Here is a 16,714-nt window from a genome sequence, read left to right as displayed (position 1 = left end):
CGCCCTCTTACAGCTGGTCTGCGAGGCGGACTTGTCCCTCCACACGTCGTTGAGCTGGCGGTACTCCTGCTGGGCCAGCAGGAGGCGCTGCTCCTTCACCTGGCACAGCTCCTTCTGGGCGGAGAGGGCATCGCGTGCCACGTCCAGGTACTGGTGCAGCATGCGCTTCTGCTCCCTCTGCCACTGCAGGCGCGGGTCCTCCAGCTGCGTGCTCTCTGCGGGGGGGGGGTTATTCAGTACTCAAAAACACCATGTTCACCTGCGCAAGACACAGCACATCACACAGCACAGAGCACAGCACAGGCCCACACAGTTATAATTCTGCTATATTACCCAGCCTTGCAGGGAAGCCTCTAGTTTTTTTTTTTTTGTTTGTTTTTTTTTTTTGTGATGACTGCCAAGGGATCACCACAGGCCACAGTGAGCCTGGGCCCCAGGTCCTCACCTGACCCTGAAAGAGCACTTTCTACCTCTCTCTGCCTCCTTCAGCGAAACCCACCCGGAAATCAAATATTTGGAATCCTCAAAAACATTCCAGATACTGCTTGTGTGTAAATGTGGTCACCAACCATGGATCCAAGCACTGAACACACACCTCCCTGTCCCCCACAACACTGAACACACACCTCCCTGTCTCCACAGCACTGAACACACACCTCCCTGTCCCTGTCCGCACAACACTGAACACACACCTCCCTGTCCCCACAGCACTGAACACACACATTCCTGTCCCTGTCCCCACAACACTGAACACACACCTCCCTGTCCCCACAGCACTGAACACACACATCCTTGTCCCCCACAGCACTGAACACACACCTCCCTGTCCCCACAACACTGAACACACACCTCCCTGTCCCCCACAGCACTGAACACACACCTCCCTGTCCCCACAGCACTGAACACACACCTCCCTGTCCCCACAGCACTGAACACACACCTCCCTGTCCCCCACAGCACTGAACACACACCTCCCTGTCCCCACAGCACTGAACACACACCTCCCTGTCCCCCACCCCCACTTACTCGTGTTGTGGTCCACATAATAGGCTCCAACATGGGGGTCATAGGCCTCCTCCCAGCCCACCGGCAGCTCGTCCCCGATGCAGTCAGCAAACGTCAGAGGCTTGGTCTGCCTGGGAGAGCAATCACCAACAAAAACACACTCAGCCTGAGAGAACAATTACATTACATTACATTACATACACATTACGTTAACATTACATTAACATTACATTACACTTACATTACACTTACATTACATTATAACATTACGTTCTATTTATTAGGTGGACAGTTTTACCCAAAGCAACGTAGAATAAGGGCATTCCGAAGGTCATTGGAACAACTACAAAACACAGATCCGATAAGGTACAATATTCATTATGTAACAGTTATTCATAGCCAGGAAGACATTAAGTCCAGTTCACACAGTAAACGTTACTCCCTGACCTAACTTATGCTGAGTAAAACTAGGAGGCACGACGAGTGGCAACATCATCTTTTACATTTTAACGCAGGGCCAGCTTTACGCAGAAACTGCAGCGCAAACCCACAATTTGTTCACTGCAGCATCCTCATGCTCTCCCACACACTCACACACTCTCTCTCACACACACACACACACACACGCTCCAGGCAGGATACCCGAGCCTGTCATTCCTGGAGTCCGGGTGACACAGAGCCAGCAGGTTTCTGGGGCAACGTGGCGCGTCTTTCCAAGAGCAGAGCTCAGGAGATCAATAACCCCCCCCTGCCCCCCCCACCCCAAAGAAGGTCCAGCCCTCACAAAGAGCGCCTGCTTTTATACACCCCTCACCCCCTCACCCCCCCACCTCAGGCCCCACCCGCAGGCCCCCCCCCCCAGGCCTGGACAGAGCAGGCATTCCTCCCCGGATCAGCCGTAGCTCCACACAGGTCTGTTCTGCAGAGCACAGAGCGGCTGCTCTTTAATCAGCCTGGAGAGCGAATGAGCTGCTCTCTCTCTCTCTCTCTCTCTCCCCCTCTTCCCCTCTCTCATCTTTTAAACATCTCTCTCAATATGGAGCCTGGCCTCTCACTTCCAGCAAAGTGTGTCCTTAATAATCTCGGTATAAATCACCTCTTGCAATGCCCCATGCGCTCAAAAACATAAAAGTGAATTAAAGTTTAAACAAAGATGATCAAATTTTCTCCAAGCTGGTTTCCACTCATGCAGGCAATGCAGTCCATAGAAATCTTTCAATTTTATGAGTAAGCAATCCTGTTATTACTGAACACAGTGTCTGTTATTCCTGAGCACAGTGTCTGTGATTCCTCAGCACAGTGCCTGTCCGTTATTCCTAACCATGGTCTGTCTGTCTGTTATTCCTGAGCACAGTGTCTGTGATTCCTGAGCACAGTGTCTGTCATTCCTGAGCACAGTGTCTGTCATTCCGGAGCACAGTGTCTGTCATTCCGGAGCACAGTGTCTGTCATTCCGGAGCACAGTGTCTGTCATTCCTGAGCACAGTGTCTGTCATTCCTGAGCAGTGTCTGTCATTCCTGAGCACAGTGTCTGTCCGTTATTCCTGACCATGGTCTGTCTGTCTGTTATTCCTGAACACAGTGTCTGTTATTCCTGAGCACAGTGTCTGTCATTCCTGAGCACAGTGTCTGTCATTCCTAAGCACAGTGTCTGTCATTCCTGAGCACAGTGTCTGTCATTCCTGAGCAGTGTGTGGAAAGCTTATTGTTCGTTGCCTGGGGCTTTCTGAACAGTGAAACTGAGCCGCTTCATTTTTCAGCTCAAACACAAGGAGAGAGAGCGGAGACCCTCGGCTGGTTCTAAATGTACCCTGGACCACCGGCCGCCATGTTTGTTGACGCGAGGAAGCGGGCTCATATTCCTGTCCCCCTCCTGCCGTCCAGCATCCAAACGCCGAGCCCTGTGCCACGCTCAGAGACCAACCGCTGCCCGTCCATCTCATTACCTCACCTGTGAGCCCACTGGCTCTCTCCTGTCTTTAAACGGCTGCTGTCAATCAAATCAAATATGCCAACTCCCATCAGACCCGCACCAATGCCGGCATTACCATGCACGCCATCCCAAACAAAACCTGACCTCATGTGGCACGCGGTCACGGCTTCAGTCGCCAAGACATACCTGCTAATTAGCCTGTTGAAGCAAGGCGGCGATTAAGCGACTGACAGGCAGAAGAATGTCCAGGCCCACAATGCAACGGGAAGCGATGCCGTGTGTGGAGTACAAACACGGCGCATAACTCAGCCGTGCGTCAGCCGTGAACCGAACAGCCCGTAAATTCCGCCGGTCATTATATACGGCTCGGGCTGCACGGTGCGCTCAGCTCAAGGTCCGGTAATAAAGGTGTGTTCCTCCCCTTAAACAGCAACACTGTAACGCGCGAAAGATAACATTCCATTGCGCTGACGGAATGCTAACAAATCAAATCCGCAGTTCGAATATCTGGATACGGCCAGAAAGGAATGCATCGCCTTTTTATGAGCCATAAAATTAACCTGGCCGGCTAGAATGAGAGGCTTCTAATGCCAAACAGATTAGATTCAATCTGACACTCGTTTCACACAGTTTACAAGAGCAGATGGAAGGCTGTACTGCTTTTAGTACAGGTTCATCTTAAGCCGACCCACAATCCCTTTTATAACTGAAATTCAGAACCATGGCGTTTCAATGGAACCCTGGGTTTGTGTTTATCACAGATGCAAATCTTTACTACGGACTGAAAGACCCAGACGGTCCACAAATACCGAGACCTGTCACAGGCGCACTTAGCCTCTCCAAACCATCAGGCAGAGTGATCCTCATTCAAATTAGACCCAATCCGCAAACATCCCCAGTAACCAAACGCAAATTAATTTACATTTTAAACCACCATGGCTGCAAACGAAAGCTTTCTAGCTGTAAAAACGACTCGCCACATGGAAATGTATTACTCGAGGGACAGCTTTCTAGAACGTTTTAATGCTATTTACAATGGAGGGCATTCAGGTGTCCATGGTCTAAAGCAAGAAAAAGCACTAAAGAGCATCACTGTTCCCAGAGGCTACGCATAGGAGAATATTAATCTAAAATAAAAATCATTGAAGAGCAGGTTTTCTTGAATGTTTTTTTCCCCCAACATTTCAAGAACATCCGTTTCAGTTACGAGCAGTCTGTTATATCAGCATTAAGAGGGCACCTTAAAGGGTTAATGCAAAAATAAAGCATAAAAATCTGTTTTTCCATCATGTGGGAACTTCCGCGTTCCACTACTGATGGCTCCTGTAGTGATGCAGGAAGCCGACCTACGGATTCATTCACGGCAAAGGAAATGGTTTCAACCGAAAATAAGATTAAACATCACTTTTTGAAGAAGAATCAGGTAACACACACAACCCCCTGGAGGCATACCGCCCCTGTGTAAGCCGCTTTGGAGCTACCTGAAGTGTATTTTCTTACTTCAGACGGCAAACTGCAGAACGGACTGAAATAACCCGCTGCCTTTACAGTGGTGGGTATCACACGCTTCCCTAAGTACCGTAAATATCCCTCACCGCGCGAAAAAAAACCGTCTGGACCAACTGAAAACATACACCCGAAAGTGAATGATATTTCAACATTTTAAGCACGAAACATAAAGAGGGAAACTAAGAGCGTATAAAAAATGAGTAATGATGTCAACTCATTAGTTAGGCTAACATACGCGCAAGCAGAACTGTAAAATAGTGTTCGAGGCCCCCATGTCCTCTGAGGTACGGCTTAATGAATAACTGTGCACGTGCACCTGCACCCTGCATTCCCGTTACTTAAGAAACTACATTTCACAGAAGGGTCCACAGAGCGCGTCAAATTCTGGTGTTTGTTCCGTCTAATATTTTACGCATAAATAGACGGGAGGCAATGGAATTGGAATTAGTTATTGTCCAGAGCCACTGTAATCTTCACTTCACATCGAGCGCAGCCCGGCAATGGGACACCATGTTCTCAGCACTGGATAATGGAGAGGGAAAGAGATATCACCAAGATGTAGATTCATTGACTGTAGCCAGGTAATTTAATACCCCCTTTTTTTATACGTTAGCAGAACAAATCCCAAGACTCACTTCTAGCCACACCAACCAACACCACACTGTCTGAAGACAAACAATTTTGTTAATGTAAATCATATTTCATTACAAAATGCATGTCTGTGTTTTGCTCTTCCATTGATCCAAACCCCACTAAATTCACACTGCTACGCACATTTAATAGAAGTTCTTAGGTTAAATCTGAGTCCATACCGGGCCAGACCATAATATAACAGCGTGCTCGCTGTTGTCACATATCAGTCCCTAGTCCCCCTGACAGGGCCGTGTGAGAGAACACACTTTGACCCTCGGGAGCCGTTAAAGGGATTTTAAATCAATATCGGTCTTTGACTTATCGGGCCTCGCGCTCAGGCACAACGTATTTAATTCGTCTCTCTCCAGATACACGGGGAGGAATGTGTTCTTTTGTTTACAACTTCTCCCCTCCTCGTATCCTGGAAACAAAGCAGGCATTTTGCATTTTCACCGGGCCAAAAAAAGGTGTCCTCCTTTATATCTTCCTTGTCCGTAGCCATGTACTGTGTTGGCAAGCCAACTAATGTAGCCTAAATGAAATAAGACGCACATTGATAGCATTCCTGCCCGGGCTTTAAGACTTTCCAGCATGACATTTCTCAAGGAATCTTACCCTAAGCCAACAGACCCTGGAACTCACTAATGATCTTAAGAATTCCAGATCTAAGCTATTAAACAGATTTTGTCTCAAAGTCCCTTGAGCTCACGGTTATTGGAGAATGGCACATAAGTGCTTCAATGAATATACATTTCAATACGAACACTAAATACGGATCTCATTAGTGGAATTTCTCCGCACATCAAACACGAAAGCTTACCAAGGTTGTCCTCAAAGGCCAGCAGCACCAAATCTTATGACCAGTAAATAGGCTACGACTGTTTTAAACTAACTGTAGTGCTCACAATGACTCGCAGTTTTGAACGGCAGCCGTTCTGAGATCTGACGCAAAATGGGATGAAAAACAAGACACTGCAGCCGTGTTTGCACGTCAGTTCCCTCAACAAATTCCAGCATATACAACAATCTTCACCTGCTTCCACTGAAGACCTTTTTTTTAAATAAAAAAATACAATAAAATAACAGGATGTTATAATATTATTCAAACAGTGGGCGATGACGCATTTGTCTTTACATTTTCACAAACATTCCATTTGAACTCCCTTGTGTTGTTTGTGACCATGTGTGGCGTGTCATTACAAACACAAATGTTTGAGCTTCTAAATTCAAACAAAGGGCCTAGAGGATGCATTTTCAGCCGACATTTTTCTCCCTACACCAACTGCTTTCATAATATAACAAGAATTTGCGCCATTTTTCCCCATTATGAATTCCGCTTGTCACGCAAGACTAAGTGGCTTGGTCACCAAGGAGCTACCTGGTCACATATTTAACGTTTCAGAAACCATGTGATGTAGAGAAGTGTCTTGATCCGTATGTGAGTTTCAGACAGGAGTGCAAATCTCCACAGAAAAACACGTACAACCTTAAGTCCATACTTAAAACCACTATGGCTCGTGTGTGGTATCAAATAATCAGAGATAAAAACGGGAGGAAAACACTGGGCAGCGGTTGAAAACAGCGGTTTTGTATAAATTTAAAGTTTACAAATTTAAAACCTATTTTAAATGACAAATAGCCTAACTTCACTCAACAAGTAAATTACATTACAGGCATTTTTAGGCCGAAACGGTTGTTCAGTCACTTGGTAAACAACATTAGGATACAGCGCTGCTTTGGGTCGCAAGCGTCCAAACGCCACCAAATATTGAGTTGTGCTACCATACCTGTCTCTTGGGTCAATCCAGCTTGTTGTGTGATTGATGTGGTCAATGTAATAGACCTTCCCGTCAAAATCCAGGGCTTCCTCCCAGCCCTCTGGCAATGGTAACTCCGTCCTTGGCATGTCAAACAAGTCTCCATGTAAAAAATTCCTGTGCGTCTTCTAAACCATACTAAAGGTGAACCATGCACAATATGCAATCTCTGGCATACTGCACAGTACAAAATTAATCACCACGTTACGTGTATAATTAATTCCGAACACTAAAGAGAGCTCGTTTTACATCGTGATTCATAACGAATCTTCTGCAGGTTATAGCATAGCTAGGTAACGCTGAAGTCGCGATTTGAAACAGTGCGCTCCACACAAACATTGTTCCTTGTATGAACTAAGTTTTGAATGGGAATGCGCAGCTTATAGTTATATCCATTAAGCCCCCGTGTCTCATGATGTAGTTTTGCTCGTTCATAACTTAATTTGCTGGTAAAAGCTTGTAAATCGTCGTAACGTTGTACGGAGAGCGACTTTACTGGCTAACGTTACTGCTACTACAAGTGCGATCAACGCATTGCTTGACTATGGCAAGCCAGTCCGCGCCTTGCAGTTATTTAAGCACATATAATTCCCGTTCGCTGCAAGTACTGCACAACGTTATTTCACTAAATTGAACGAAGACAAAAACTTCAATAACCGGCCAGCAAACATTATCTAACTTTTCAACGCGGGTTGTGCATACAGCTAGCCAGCACTAGCAGTTTGCCGTTTTGGATATACCGCCCAACTGCCGACCATATTTCTAGTAGCAGTCCAACCGATAGCACTTTGGAAAATACCTCATCCAACGAGCAACGCGTCCTCTAACGAGAAAAACAACTTTTGTTTGAAAAAAATGCAGTTCTCTTTCAGCGAATGCTAGCAAGAAAGCTAACGTTAGTTCTCGTTCACACTACCCTCCATGTTTAGCTATGCAAGCGGACTAGCTAGCTGGATATCATGCCTTTTCCTTTACAACATTCCTCAATTCTCAAACGCGTCGTTTGTATACTTATTCCTCTCCGAAATTATATCTTCCTTTTTACACCAGTTTATCCTTTCAAAAGTTTGTTATTTTATTCGAAAATTGTTTCATTTTCCTTAAAGGGCCAGTATCTCCCTCTTCAAGAGTGCTGGTTGTTTCGGTCGTGATGCTCCTAGTTGAATTACGTCATCCAGGTAATTACCGTAGTTCTCCAAATAAGTGCTTGCACTGTAATTACTAGAAGACAGGTGTACGTAAAACGGTAATTATCAGATCATTGAAAATTAATTGCATGCAGTTTCATTTTAATTCAATTCTATGTTTGCCAGTTGCCTATTTTATACTTCTTTTATGATGGCACTCGAGATTGCAACGGTGTTTAAAAGACTGTAGCCCCTAACCTACCACTGTTGCATTCTAGCACCAATTAACCGCCGATATCTGAAGACGCTTTGCAGAAATGAATAGGCGCAATGCAAAAGTACTGACTACACATTTGATTACAATTCCCCATTATACAAATCTGTCACATTTTATTGTCACGTTTACAGTAGGCCGGCAGAATATGACGCTTTTGTCATGACTGTGTGCATTTCAGAAGCAGAGAGCGCCCTCCCATGGACAGAAACTTTACTGAAGGTCATTCCTTGTTGGCGCTTACTTACTCTTCATTGTTTAATGTCGCGCTGGTGTTATGGCATTTGACAGTACAGTAGGCTATATGCACACTTGTCATGTATTTTGAGTTTTGTGTTTTCCCGCTATTTAGACACGGCAAATCTATTCGATTATGTGATATGGGAAACGATTCATTAACGCAATAATCCAACCCAGGACTGACAGAAGGTGGAGCGGAAAAGGGTGTAGTGTGGTTATGGTCTCCAAACGGTTAGGGCGCTTAAAGGGGACTGGGAGAATGCTTCCACATCTATTCGGTTATATTTTTTGGGCAACCTTTCGTTGTAAACTTTAAAATCTATCCTCATTGGTTTGACGTTAATGCTTTATTTCTTTGTTTTATTTACATATGCAACACGTTATGTTTTATATGTTTACCAGCCATAGTTTTTAACTGCTGTTGAGCAACAGTTTGGACAACATTATTATGATTCATGCATATGATCTTTTTATTTTGTTCAACTCATATTTTCAAAAAATGATTTCATGCATATTTTCGGTGCATTCTTCATATTTGTCTTAAATGTTTATGCCTCCCAATTGGGGAATGCAATAACAAAAAGAAAACATTTGGCCACAAAAATAAATAAATAAATAAATTGGTGCTACTGCTCCTGAACAAGGTAGTGGTTTCTGTGTAAGATCAGTCGTCAGCATTTAATCGGGACTTCTGAATCATTACGTAAATCATGCCCAAAAAGTGGGCTAATTATTTTCCAGATCAGTGTTCTAAAAATGCTGTTCACAGCGGCTTCTGTTCTGGGAGAAGACGCATTACAGTTGGGGATATATTAAAGTGGATTATGTTTAGATTTTATACAGAGATTTCGGTGTTTTTCTGTTCTGATTTTTATTCTGTAGGGCTAGAAGGGTGTATTTATTCTAAGATACGTTGGAATCCAGTAGTTTGTTTGAATGAATTCTTTTCATTCCGTAAATCTAACCAAGTAGGCTATTATTCGGCAGATGGATGTTCCAAGAATGGTGCATACTGCGGCTACTGTTTTCCACGAACAGGTAAGGGGAGGCGACGTGCTACTTTGCCTCCTGTGCGATTAAATTTCACCTCGGGTTCACAGACCTGTCGAGTGCCTGTCCCGCCCTTCTAGAGGCATGCACTGTACCGGGTGAAGCCAAAGGGGAGTTTTTTTTTTTTAGACAAACAGGATTTGATCACGTGAACTAGCTTTCTCCTCCAATACTGGAAACTGTTTTTGTCGTCTCGCCAGCACGGTTACATGCTTCTGGTTACCGGCGGTGACACATGGTTCTGCTTCGGCACATATCCATCGCTCTAACCGCCGCGGTGGCTGCTCTCGGCTCGGCTCTATTCATCGCCTTGAATTATTTCTACAGAAGGCGAGTATGGTCACCCGAGACGGACTATTGCGTGATCAAGGAGGTGAGCGATTGCCGTCACTGAATTGATGCACACTCGCAGCAAATCCACTATGTCAACGTTCTAGTGCCAAATATGCCGTCGGAGACAGTTTCAGGAAGACATATGTTTGTGTTCAAGCCAACGTTTGTGTCTGACGCAGATTTCTTTAGATTTTTTAGATTCAATAGTTGTTCTTGATCTTGTGTGAAGGTAAGACCGAAAAACAGGCTAGCTTTTTGCTTGGTCACAATTTACACCGTAGAATATTTTTTTTAATGAACTACAGTATACTTTGTTGGACAAAAGCAGGAGTCCTGCAAGCACTTTTGTAATGGTAAATTTATGTTCACAAAATTGTCACAAGACCATCGCTGAAATGAAAGTGAAATGGTATGGAAGCAACAGTGGATAAGATATTCATTTAGGCTGGATGTGTTTTTATTTCGTAACAAACAAGTGGTAACGGCTAAACGTGGAGGCATTCTCTTTCTGCTTCTGTTTTCTGGTCGTGTTAGATTAGATAGCAGGAAATGCTGATCAACACGAAAAAAGTAGGCTTTCGTCATTTTGCAATTCATGAGGATGTGGCATGCGAGTATACACCTAAAAAAACGTTCGCTCAAAATGGAGACCCAGATAAATTGTTGTTCTTTCAAAATGGTATAGTCATTAAATGATTTCACAGAGGTTCTCTAAACGTCCATTAAATTCCGTGAGAATAGTTTTTTTAAAAACAGAATCAATAGACAGACCAGACTAATGAGCAAATTCCAGCATATCTATATTTCAATCCTACCATGCACTCAAATGGCAGTTAAATATAGCAGTATTTTCCAAAAATATCACAAGTAATCCAGACAGCACAGCTTGCATCAGTCTTTCTTCATCAGGCCTTCTTGACTTATTATCAAACAGCAAAAAAAGAAAAAATCATAATTTAAGGGGCCGATTTAAGATCTGAAACACATGACTTCCACAGAATTTATGGAAATGAATTCCTTGAACAGTGGCAGCTTCTTCCAGCAGCATATGGACTAACGCATTCATCTGATGTGTCCCTGTGGCAGCGCGTGAGCATTTAATTTGGAGAATTAAAAAAAACTAATTTACCCAAGAGCACCAAATAAACAGTAATCCCAGAATACAACTTCTAAGCATATAGTTTTCTCCCCTTTATTTTGAGGGAACACGACGTGCCAAAATCAGACTGTTTGCCGGGACACTTTCACCCCATGCCCCCCCCCCCCCCCCCCCCCTCCCTCCTCCCCTGAAGGACTCCACTTTAAGGACAGGCTTTATTTCCAGGGGGAATTTCCTTATTACTAAAGTTTTAGTGCTGGTTTATCATCAACCTAGACAGTTTTTGTCTGGCAGGATATTTTAAGTGTTCAGCAATGTTTCTGAGGACCTACCAGCTTTACAATAGCAGGTATAGCGCATTCAGGGGTTAAAGTTTACAATACCAGGTATAGCGCATTCAGGGGTTAAACTTTACAATAGCAGGTATAGTGTATTTAGGGGTTAAACTTTACAATAGCAGGTATAGCGCATTTAGGAGTTAAACTTTACAATAGCATAGTGCTGGGCAGGAGGCGATGTTGGCGGACGGTTTGGTGTGCGTGTGTTGGGCAGGGGGCGATGTTAGTGGACGGTTCACTGTGCATGTGTTGGCAGGAGGACGAGGAGCGCAGCGAGAAGCAGGTTCTGGTGCTGGGTCTGGACGGCGCGGGGAAGAGCAGCATGCTGCAGGGCCTGACAGGAAGTGGAACCCGGCGGCAGTGCCGGCCGACCCGCGGCTTTAACTTCATGAGCCTGAACACGCCAGCCTGCCAGCTGGACTTCCTGGAGAGTGAGTACAGCCCTCTGCCCGCATAGAGTACAGCCCTCTGCCCCTGTAGAGTACAGCCCTCTGCCCGTGTAGAGTACAGCCCGTAGAGTACAGCCCTCTGCCTGTGTAGAGTACAGCCCTCTGCCCCTGTAGAGTACAGCCCTCTGCCCCTGTAGAGTACAGCCCTCTGCCTGTGTAGAGTACAGCCCTCTGCCCCTGTAGAGTACAGCCCTCTGCCCCTGTAGAGTACAGCCCTCTGCCCCTGTAGAGTACAGCCCTCTGCCCCTGTAGAGTACAGCCCTCTGCCCCTGTAGAGTCCGTTTCTCCTGGATGCCATATTACCATTCTATTAATATTTTATATTTCAATTAATATTTCAGCGAACGACTTCCTGACTAAATTATATCGATGCAGATAGATCCTCCGCCCCCTCCCCTCCCCCTTCCTGCCCCCCCACCAGCCCTGTGCTGTATTCAGCCGTGTTCAGACCCGAATGCTGTTGCGTGTTCTGTGGAAGGTCATTTTGACAGTGGCAGTGACCGGGGGGCGGGGCATGGGTGGTGCTGTGTGTTCCGTTGCTAGTTGGAGGTGGCGAGGACCTGCGCAGGTACTGGGCGGAGTACCTGAGGAGGACGCACGTCCTGGTGTACGTGGTGGACTCCTCCGACAGGCGGCGCCTCCCACTGGCCAAGGACGAGCTCCATCGCCTCCTCCGGGCCGAAGGGCAGCTGCCTGTGCTCGTCCTGGGAAACAAGCAGGTGAGGTGCACCGTCAGGGGTCCATCACATACCTGATGCTATTATGGAGGAGCATAACAGGACTGAGATGGATTCACGGATGGATGGATGAATGGATGTATGGATAATGGATGGATGGATGAATGGATGGATGAATTAATGGATGGATGAATGAATCAATGGCTGCATGGATGGATGGATGACAGATGGATGGCTGCATGGATGGATGGATGAATGCATGGATACATGAATCGATGAATGAATGGACGGAGGGATGAATTAATCGATGGGTGAGTGAATGGATGAATGGCTTGTGAAGCCTTGCCCTGCCGTGTGGTGCCCCCCCAGGACAAGCCCGACGCGGTGAGCGTGCCGGAGCTCCGTGAGGCCCTCTCCCTGGGGGGGGTCGGGGGCGAGAGGAGGCTGTACCTGATGGCGGCTCAGCTGGGCGCTGACGGGTTCCACGCCCCCTGCAGCCTGCAGGCCGTCCAGGACCTGCTCCTGCAGCTGGTGTGAGCCCCCGCAGGACGAGAGGAAGAGCCCCAGGGCCCCCCATGCAGTCCGGGGTTTGGGGGGGGGGCTCTGACCCTGCCGGGGGAGGGGCGTTTAAATCCTCACGACTGAGGATTGTAGATGAGCGTAGATGAGTGACCTCCCTCTGCAGGACACTTAAAACTGGAACTACAAGGCCGGCCGATGGCAGGCTCAAACTGGAGGAAGGTTTCGCGTCATTGTTTCCAGGAATAACCAACAAAAACCTACGGCATAATAGCAACACAGGGACAATATTACGCATTATTTGAAGAGTATACGCATGCAAAAGATCCGTTATATTGTAGCATAGATTTTTAAAGACAGAGCTTTTTTTAATCTCTAATTGAACTCTTTCAATTTTAAGTTTTAATTGTAAATAAGACTCCAGTGAAAATGTAGCAGTTTGACTGAAAGCAAAGCCATTCCTTAAGAACAGGTGTGCATTACGAATGTTCTGTGGAGATGAAAAAGGAAATATATGCTCAGACATAATTTATTAATCAGTGGTACGATTTGCAGGGCAATGAATTGATTATTCAGAAAATATTTCTGACGTTTTTGTGCAATAGATGCATTGGAACTCAATAATCAGTGTTTACTTGGCTATGGTATTGAATGACCCGCCCTGAAAAATGGATTTTAGTGTTGTGTAACATTATCGGGATGCGTATTTTTGAGTGTTACTCAACACAAGTTTTCTTATTTCTGTATAATTTACAAAGTGATGTATTTAGGACACTAACTAGAATCACGCTACTCTTGAGCTAAGAATTTAGTTGCCAATTTGAATTGATAACTTATTTCTATACTGTGATACTTGTGCCTCAGTGTCAAAGCAGAGATGTGTAATATATTATAAGAAAACATTTTGAATGTCGAAAATGTAGTTTTCCTATTAAAATGAAAATAAATACATGTACTACATTTTAGTTTGTAAAATGAAAAACATGTAGTGTCTTATAAATGTAATTCAAGATGTAGATTTTATATTAATGACTGTGAAAATTCCCGCCTTGTACATACTTTATGATTGTTGAATTGAGTAGTAAACTGATTTAGCGGAGTGCCACGATAGTTTAATCCGTGTGAATGTTCCTGTGAAATACAGATCTGTCGCTGTGTCTTACACTGAAGTGCAGCGCTTTCAGATTTTTGGTATTTTGTGCTTTGAGTTTGTCACATGCAGCCACACTGCTGGAATGAACTGGAATGCTGTCATGGTGACAGTTTGTGTCGCGTTGGTTTTATTCTGCACAGCATTACAGCAAATGCCACAGAAAGCGGGATACTGACCTTACATTTTTTGTAGTCACAAAGGAAACACTGATAAGACGACTGATTGATGGTGAAAAATGTATTTTAAAATTAAATGTCAGTATTGTTGGTGTACATGTGAATTTCATGTAAATGTACTTTGAGCTTTGCATCGAAATTGTATTCACAGAAGAATAAAAACAAAACAATACTCCTTTGAAAATGATGGGGGGGGGGGGGGGGTGAAATCTGTCCAGCTTTTTCTTATAGAGTATAACCATTTAAAAAACAAGAATAAAATATACTTGTCCATTCTAAAAATAATAATAAAAAATTATTTAAAGATACTCATTATCCACAGATAAGCAAACACTGTTTCTCCCAGTATAAGCAATCAATGCCTTGAACCAGAGTCCAGATTTATTCCCAGAACATTCTTCAAGAATCGTGTAGGTCCTGGTTGGAGGTCTACGAGGAGTCCATTTTTTGAGCTTTGACGGACTCCATAAAGGCAGAGTACTGGTCGGGATGAAAGCTTCGGTACCGCTCCACTTTCCTCCTGATCTGCTTCGGTGTGTCCTGGTAATAGTTCTTCTCATCTCTGGCCATGGCCTGCAAGGACGCAGAAACGGAACAGCTCGCGTAAACTCGGTTCTTTAAACCAGTTTTTTTAAGGTCAGAAATCAGCGATGCTCCGAGTGAATTAATACGCTTAGACCCCTTACCTTGAAGTCATCGTTGTGTTCTCGGATCATATACTGCACATATTCAATCATATCTGTGGACAAGGACCTTGTGTCTTTCCCTGGGAGACTCGCTTCTGCTTCCAGATCTGGTGAAAAAACACAGAATAATACGTCATACGCGGATATATAACACAGAGCACCTCCAATGGATTATGAGGAGCGGCTTACTTTAAACATTACAGTAAGTAGACCCTCCAAAATCGAAAGCTTCTTATTAAGGAGTGTCAACACAGCGAAACCTTTTTTCTTTTATAACATTCTTCCCCTCAAATTCTTACGTTTGATGACGTAAGGTTTCTTGACGAGGTGCTGAGGGGCTTCCACTTCCGTTGCAGTCCCAGGAACCTGAAGTAACTGTGGAAGTGGAAAAAAACGTTAGCCAGTGTGCACGCTCAGTTCTCAACCAATCGATGCAATGCAAAGTCCGCACACAGTGAAAACAGCGCCGTGCCCTCTGAACGTTATCGAAGCACACGCCGTTCAAAAACATGCGACATCACCAACTTACCGTCTGCTTGCGCACCGGTAGAGAGCGGTTAGGGTCAGAAACCAGTCCCATATCTGTCAAGTTCTGAGCCACCGATTTCCTATCATTCCAGGCATTTCGGATCTGCGGACTGCAATTTCACAACACAGGATCAATACAATAGCTTATTATGCAGAATAACAACTTATAGGGGCTGACGTACAAGGAGGACATTTCAGCGAGACGCTTTAAAAGCAGGAAAGCAGACGAGGATAGCTAGGTGCACAAACGGGAATCACAAGCACATCCTCATTGATGCCGCTAACTGTGGTCTAACCATAGACTACAGAAAAATATAATCTAACGCGTCTGCGGCTGTTATTTATTGTACAGCTCCCATTTACAGCGTTTTATTGGACACATTACCAGTAAAAACGGGTGGCCAAGTGTTCAGTTTCGCTAGCCTCATAGGCTGGCTTCGTACATTAGCGTGGTTGCTATATTAGCTGCCTGGCTAGCAATCAGGCGCATACTATTTGTTCTACAGGTAATTAGCTTTACATGAAAATAAAACGATTTGTTTGAAATAGTATATGGCATACTACGGCAAAGCAATCCTATTTAAGTAGCTGCTTGTTTGACATGCGTGCGTGTTTGTTGTAAAGGCTCAGTTTGACGACGTTTTTTTCCTGCCCTGATTCATAAGTTTCATCCTTTCAAATTCAACTCACCACTCTATTCTCGGAGCTTGTGCCTTTTTGAACTTGAGTTTCAGCTTTTTCCTGTCCTGGTTATAATCATATTTCTTTTTTCGGTGCGATTTCTTTGCTTTAGGCATTTTAAATCTTCAACAGGGGAACGTACACTACACAACACATGTGGTCTCCGTGTCACGTGATAAAAGAGACCGCCCCTTTACCTCTAACCTTCTGTTCCGGTTTTCCAAAGCAAAGACCGTGTACGTACCATGACGTACAACTCACGTTCAAGCTTCGATACGCATCGTGTTTACAGAAAGTGTGTGCAGCACTGAATTGACCATTTCTAAAAACGTTTTCAGTTCAGAACCACAACACAAAAAACATAATGTAACATATTATAAAGGGTACATTTCAGACACGAAACCTTATACAGAGGTCCACAGTTCTAGCAGCCTTTCTATTTTTAGAAGAGTAACAGTTTCTTTTGTCTTTCATATCCACTACAAAA

At 44.7% G+C, this 16,714-nt stretch overlaps 3 protein-coding genes across 4 annotated transcripts in view; 1 reads left to right on the top strand and 2 right to left on the bottom strand.

Annotated features, from left to right (window-relative positions):
- Positions 1–8,061, bottom strand: part of wwc1 (WW and C2 domain containing 1) — a 34,346-nt gene extending 26,285 nt beyond the window's left edge. Inside the window, exons 1-3 of the mRNA XM_035433633.1 lie at positions 6,868–8,061; positions 1,027–1,136; positions 12–215 (exon numbers count right to left, since the gene is read on the bottom strand). Coding sequence (XP_035289524.1) covers positions 12–215; positions 1,027–1,136; positions 6,868–6,986 — 433 coding nt within the window. The 5' untranslated portion in view covers positions 6,987–8,061. The remainder of the gene's footprint in view (positions 1–11; positions 216–1,026; positions 1,137–6,867) is intronic.
- A 1,141-nt stretch (positions 8,062–9,202) lies between these two features.
- On the top strand, positions 9,203–14,504 carry arl10 (ADP-ribosylation factor-like 10). 2 transcript variants are annotated; one of them, XM_035433635.1, is made up of 4 exons: positions 9,203–9,576; positions 11,615–11,789; positions 12,351–12,526; positions 12,854–14,504. In XM_035433635.1, exons 1-4 carry the CDS (start codon positions 9,526–9,528, stop codon positions 13,019–13,021), a joined length of 570 nt encoding a protein of 189 aa, XP_035289526.1. In that variant the 5' UTR covers positions 9,203–9,525; the 3' UTR covers positions 13,022–14,504. The 2 variants fall into 2 exon arrangements, with proteins under 2 accessions (XP_035289526.1, XP_035289525.1); XM_035433634.1 differs by lacking the exon at positions 9,203–9,576 and adding an exon at positions 9,640–9,961.
- nop16 (NOP16 nucleolar protein homolog (yeast)) lies at positions 14,267–16,431 on the bottom strand. The gene is made up of 5 exons (XM_035433637.1): positions 16,237–16,431; positions 15,548–15,656; positions 15,318–15,393; positions 15,019–15,125; positions 14,267–14,905 (listed from the first exon to the last, which is right to left on the bottom strand). The coding sequence occupies exons 1-5, from the start codon at positions 16,341–16,343 to the stop codon at positions 14,762–14,764; spliced, it is 543 nt and encodes a 180-aa protein (XP_035289528.1). The 5' UTR covers positions 16,344–16,431; the 3' UTR covers positions 14,267–14,761.
- Positions 16,432–16,714: the final 283 nt, after the last annotated feature.

This window comes from Anguilla anguilla, chromosome 9, assembly GCF_013347855.1.
Source record: "Anguilla anguilla isolate fAngAng1 chromosome 9, fAngAng1.pri, whole genome shotgun sequence".
Lineage (NCBI taxonomy): Eukaryota > Metazoa > Chordata > Actinopteri > Anguilliformes > Anguillidae > Anguilla > Anguilla anguilla.
This window is presented reverse-complemented; position numbering and strand designations above follow the sequence as displayed.

Coding starts and splice junctions, on each gene's coding strand:
- arl10 (XM_035433634.1), top strand. CDS start 9,824: ATGGTTCTGCTTCGGCACATATCCATCGCTCTAACCGCCGCGGTGGCT. Junction 11,790..12,350: donor CCAGCTGGACTTCCTGGAGA/GTGAGTACAGCC, acceptor TTCCGTTGCTAG/TTGGAGGTGGCGAGGACCTG. Junction 12,527..12,853: donor TCGTCCTGGGAAACAAGCAG/GTGAGGTGCACC, acceptor GTGCCCCCCCAG/GACAAGCCCGACGCGGTGAG.
- nop16 (XM_035433637.1), bottom strand. CDS start 16,343: ATGCCTAAAGCAAAGAAATCGCACCGAAAAAAGAAATATGATTATAAC. Junction 15,394..15,547: donor TACCGGTGCGCAAGCAGACG/GTAAGTTGGTGA, acceptor CCACTTCCACAG/TTACTTCAGGTTCCTGGGAC. Junction 15,126..15,317: donor GAAACCTTACGTCATCAAAC/GTAAGAATTTGA, acceptor TTTTTTCACCAG/ATCTGGAAGCAGAAGCGAGT.